The sequence below is a fragment of the Pomacea canaliculata genome, linkage group LG7 (assembly GCF_003073045.1).
Source record: "Pomacea canaliculata isolate SZHN2017 linkage group LG7, ASM307304v1, whole genome shotgun sequence".
NCBI classification, from domain to species: Eukaryota; Metazoa; Mollusca; class Gastropoda; order Architaenioglossa; family Ampullariidae; genus Pomacea; species Pomacea canaliculata.
Genome location: NC_037596.1, coordinates 23,270,241 through 23,276,059, shown reverse-complemented (window position 1 = coordinate 23,276,059; position 5,819 = coordinate 23,270,241). Strand labels below are relative to the sequence as shown.

At 41.5% G+C, this 5,819-nt stretch overlaps 1 protein-coding gene across 1 annotated transcript; it reads right to left on the bottom strand.

Moving 5' to 3' along the window:
• Positions 1-776: 776 nt before the first annotated feature.
• Positions 777-3,769, bottom strand: LOC112567548. The gene is given in 7 exon segments (XM_025244244.1): positions 777-1,450; positions 1,453-1,483; positions 1,486-1,528; positions 1,986-2,107; positions 2,279-2,545; positions 3,164-3,255; positions 3,751-3,769. Coding segments are annotated over 7 exon segments (1,248 nt in total).
• Between the last annotated feature and the right edge of the window lie 2,050 nt (positions 3,770-5,819).

Here is a 5,819-nt window from a genome sequence, read left to right as displayed (position 1 = left end):
CGAATAATGCACAACTCTGATACAATTGTGTTAAATGGATTACTGAGATGTCAGCAGAGCCGACGCATTTGATTATTCGTTTAATTACTTACATCTGATGATGCGGGCAAAAGAGGTTGTTGCTGAAGGTGTTTCATGTCTGGACGCAAAATAGCCCAGCATCATCCTTACAAACGCGGTCATATGAGTGTAACAAGAGGTAGACGGACTTTCTGTGCAATGACTGACCAGTTTACAAGAGTTCTTCAGTTTTCCCACGGAGTCTTCAGCACATCGCCAGGGTCTGAGCGACATTGGCAGCAGCCGAGTGAAGCTGAGGCCCCAGCATCTCCTGGCCAAAGACGACATGCTCAGCGCATGCGTGCGGGACTGTCCCAGTTCCGCTGCTTCGGGATGGACAACCACTTTCGGTTCGGACAGGATATCCGAAAACGTCGGCAGCTCAAGTGCGACGGCCGACGACACTGTCTTGACACCCCCCCCCCCCCCCCCCCCCCCCCCCCCCCCCCCCCCCCCCCCCCCCCCCCCCCCCCCCCCCCCCCCCCCCCCCCCCCCCCCCCCCCCCCCCCCCCCCCCCCCCCCCCCCCCCCCCCCCCCCCCCTACTGCCAGCATTTTCTCCGGCTTGGAGGAATTTTTGAGCATCGACTGCAGCCTGCTGAGGTTGGCTCCACAGCCTCTTGCGAACTGAACGAACTTTTTCTGATTCTGGCCCTCGGTCAGTCTTGTTAACAAAGTTTCGTTTTGTACACATTCAGCTCTTGCTTTCCCGCGTCGATTATCCTGACAATTTCTTCGAACACAGTGTCCTGGTCGTTCTTTTCTCCTCTTCTAGATGTTGCCACTTTTCGACAGATGGTCTGAAAAGCTGTCGGAGGGTGCTGATGCCTTCTTTGACAACGACGGCCGCAGAGGTGGGGTCGTCAGGAGATAAGAACGGCAGGTCAGTTAACCGAACGCTCTTAGTGACATAGTGAAGAACACCCAGGGGATCGACATACTGAACTTCGACTACCAAGAAATCCTCCTTCACTGTAGATGGCGCCACCGCTGTCAGCTGGAAGGTCTTCTGGCTTCCAGATGGCATGTCGTGTAGAAAGTAATTCATGGCACTGTCGTCCGAGCTCTTCGCCCGCTTCCGTCTGACGCTGTATTCTTGAGAGCATTTCTCCTTGCGCAGTTTGGCCCCGTTCTGCGCGCGCAGACTGACGGAAACCATCTGCGCACAGGCCGTCTTGCGCAGCATCAGGGGAATCAACATGTCGGTTTGTGGGCGAGCTTTTTTATCTCCATCTATGAAGAAGTACGCGTCACTTCCGCACATCTTGGACAGGAGGTACAGGCCATATGGGAAACATTACTTCGGTGGTGACACAAGAGATGTTGACCCACAGGTCCCCAGGAATTCTTCCGGCATGGCACAATCCCGAATTTTCTCGCGCACGGCGTGACGAGGTCTTTAGGATCTGTAACCCCATGGTTTAATCTTCTCCATCGGAGAATATGATGATGCAGTTTCGATAGAGGAGGCTGAACGGGGGCAAAAAGTAAGAAATATATTTTTAAAAATAAATAGCAAAAGAATGTGTAAATGCGTTGGGTTTTTTTTTTTTTTTTGTCTGGCAGGTTTTTATAGAGTAATAACTGCAAAACTTATGGTGGACACGGGAAATAGTTATATTGTCATTGCTGCAAGTTAATATTTCAGGCCTTTCTGGCAACTTCACGGAAAAGAAGTCAGGGCTTTAAATTGACGAATAAGTTTTTAAACAAACAAAAAAAGTAAATAATAAATTGCAGCAAATTCACTCACAGTGTTGTGTATTTTGGGGGTTATTGCTGTGTTTGTTGATTTTCTTTACTTTGTCTTTCTTATTTTTTCGCTGTTTTTGCGATTTTGATTTTAGGGATTATTATTTTTTGCTTGTTTGTTGTTTTTGTTTGAAACTGTGGTTTGTGGAGAGAGAGAGAGTATACAATGACCTACCTTTCCCCAGACTGAGCTTCGTGCAGTATATCGACAGCTTGAAGGACAGCAGATGACAGGTTAGTCTTCGAGGAGAAGCGCGTGACTGTGTCAAGTTCTCGAATTTTTTTCTCGAACTGAAACTAAAATGATCCAGCTGTCTTTTTTAAATCATCTCAATGATGATGACCATGACGATGATGATGCTGACGACGACGATGATGATGCTGACGACGACGATGATGATGATGACGACGACGACGATGATGATGGATGATGATGGGAATGACAAGTAAAGGTAAGAAAGTGTTTACCCGCGTTGACGCAGACACTTTGGTCAAAGGGCAGACGACTGTGGTCTCCTCGCCGAACGTTATCACACTGACGAAATCCTCGTCATCGTCCAAGGCATCGACGACGTCGGCGATCATGTTCTTGAGGATGGCGATCTTAGAACGCTTTCTCTGGCTGTCACCTTTGACCAGCATACTCCCGCTGACATCGACTATGCAAATGAGCCTCACTTTGATTCGTGGAACTTTTGTCTGCTCGAACGTGGAGAGTTCTAACACACCACGGATCTTAGAAAAAAAAGTCATAATTAAAAAAATTTTTTTAATGTGTATTTAGAATGATTAGCATTCTCGGCTAATATGTATGTGTATGCTAGACACAGATATATATATATACACACACACACGATGCTTTTTTCTGATGAAAGGTTTTAGTCCAAAATCAAAGAAAGCAATCAAATATTAAAGGTAAGGTTAATTACTATAATGAGTAAGAGAAGAGTAGCATTGTCTTAATGTGTGTGTATGTATATCGTCAATAAATAAAATAACAAACCCCAGACTAATTACCAGTCAAGATATTATAATGCAGCAGCTGGATCCTTCAACCAGTTTGGTATGCAACAATCGTTACGTTTTTATTGTAATTAGTTTATCCTTCTGTCCGTCATATGATGTCCAATGTTAATTTAAGGGCAGGCGTATGCGCTTTATAAGTTACCCGATGATGATGATGATTTATTTTTATTTTTATTTTTATTATTATTATTATTATTATTATTTTTATTTTTATTTTTTTTTAGTCGATGAAACGTCATTTTGCATTGGAGTTAAAAGGTGGGAGAAATCTCTTGGCTTATACTCGTTTTTCTTCCTATACATATAATTTTCTTTACCAGTGCCTACCTTTTCGCTTTCTTTTTTTCTATACAAGTGCAGATTAGCATCCAAAAATCCACTTTCACTGTTGGTCACAGTGGATGACGGCTTTGCCACACCTGATGGAAAATGAATCACTGAATTCAAATTAACGGAAAACAATTATGGTGGCTATATCCACCCCGTCTGCAACATCACCACGCACAGAACAATACAATCATCACCATCATTAATTAATAAATAAATGGTTTTGGAGGCTGAAATGTACAGGTTAGTTTTATATCGTTTATTTCGACTGATATCTGAAAAAAACCGTTCAGGTTAAACTGTAGCACAACCTGTTCTACTCTGTCAGACATGTCACAGCCATACCTAAATAATGAGAATAGCTTTGACATGGAACCTTTAGTTTTAATGTAAATTCAGCTTACAATTAATTATACATCTCTAGTACCTTTTGGAAGTCTAAAGTATGGTGATCAGTTCTGACAAACTAATAATTATCGTTGATAAATTTCTATTGTTTGCAGAATTCACTAATTATGATTATGTAGTCTAGATATAAATACGACACAGAAAATTTGTCATAACAATAAGTAACTAAATGTTACTACCTTGCCTATTCATTGTCATGATGCCGTTGTTGACATTTTCAGAATCCAACTCTGAACAATTAAAGTTTCTCTTTTGTCGACAGGTTTGATTTTCGAGTTGAAACGCGAAACGGACTGCTGTCGGTGACTGAAAATTTGGTTCCGCTCTGGGACTGAGATTGGTAAGAAACTGTAATGGCAAAAATATATTATATTATAAAGAAAGAAAAAGAAGAAACCGTGAACCTGCAACGACTTCACTTTATTTATCATAGTGACTGGAGTTACAAATTCCAAAATCAAATAGAATAAACACAAGTGTACATAAGGTCAAGTTTCCATTAGAGGAATCTCTGGCTCCATTGAAGAATGATTACATTTTTCTGTCAAGGCAACGACTTCTAGGAGAGTGGATAAAGTCTTCTAATTATTTCTGCCCTGTTCCATATTAACCTATCAGGGGAAGTTCAATAAGAGTGAAAACCGTAAAAATGGTTGAAAGGTTCTGGGTTCCGATCAAAACATCATTGATTTACAGAGTAGGCCGTCCGGAGGGATGGGAGGAATCTCTTCTACCCCCTTCATTACCCTTTTACCTTAAAGTACTAAATTTCAATGAAAATAAGTTTCTTATCCAACCCACAAATCATGTCAAGGATTTGACTTTTCTTTCTGCAGTGGCGAATGGAGACAGGCTTTGTCTCGTAATAAGAAATAGTTCTTAGTATTGGGGAATTAGTATACTTTGAAAGGAAATTCTTGACAAAATTACAGTCAAAATATCAGACATCTGTATTACTAACACGTGTTTTTCGTGGCCCAGCTTCTGTTTACAAATATCATCAACCCGTTTCGGATTTTTCTTCATTAATTTCTTAGGTCTCCGTCCAGACAAATAGCAATTCGAATGTTACCCTCTGTGGTTTGTGAGGGGCTTTTACCACGGGATATTTATGACCCAGTGACAATAGTCGACATAATGATTCATAACCGCTCTCAACTCAACCATTTCATGAGTGAGCAAGCGTTTGTTAGAGATAGTGTAAGGAAAATTTACTTCCTCGATCTCTCCCTCTCTCTCTTTCACATTCTTCCCCTAAAGCATGTTTTCTTTCTTTTCTTTTCTCTTCTTTGCACATTTTGACAAGTCAAATATCAATAAGGGGTGGCACAAACCGTGAGTCCGAAAAGCGCACCTGCACTCAAATCTTCGGTAAGAGTCTCGTGAAAGAAGAGCTTGTAGAATGGAGTGAACAATTTACATCTCCGCCATGATTCTTGTCGATCCAAAATGAGGCAAAAAATGTTCTCATCGAACATTCTATAGTATATTAAACCAGCGCAGTCACACAGCTGCCAACTACATTCACCAAATCCTTTTGCACACATCCTTACAGGAAGCACCAAATCCTAATCCTTACCAAATCCTAATCCTTCTCTCTCTTACACACACACATACAAAAGCTGCTATAGACATCTTCTTTTCTCTTTAAAATAAAATAAAAATGTTGTGACAGTTTCATTATTGAGTTACCTTCTTTATGAAGCTCCTTTTTCACTGTTACGTGTTTCAGAGTGGCATCGTCTGCACAAAGGACACAGGACTTTTAATGCTTCAATGATGGATTAAACATATTTGAATACGTTAATTCAACTCAACATTCTACAGGTATGTTTTACGTTTTATGTGGTACTGATAATAATACTGATAATAAAAAAGGTCGCCCCCTGACCTTACGTGAGGTCGGTGCCCATCTACTTCCCCTCGCTGCTTTACCTTCTCCTTTACCTGCCCGGATCACGGTTGCTGGGTTCCAAATAAATATTTTGTCTTTTTGTGTCATTACTTCTTGGAACTACGCCAACATAAAATAATCTTGAAGCTAACCGCTTTGAGGAAAATATATTATCTTTAAAGATGTCACACGTCTGTGACATATAAATGAATAGGCAAGTAGCCAGTGAAACGAGTAGACAATCAAGGAGGCAATCAAGTAAGTTAGTAAATAAGTCATGTGACTGAGAGCGGTGAGAGGACAGAGTTCCCATCCGCAGTCTGTATCTTCCCTGATAAATAAAGTAAGCATTTC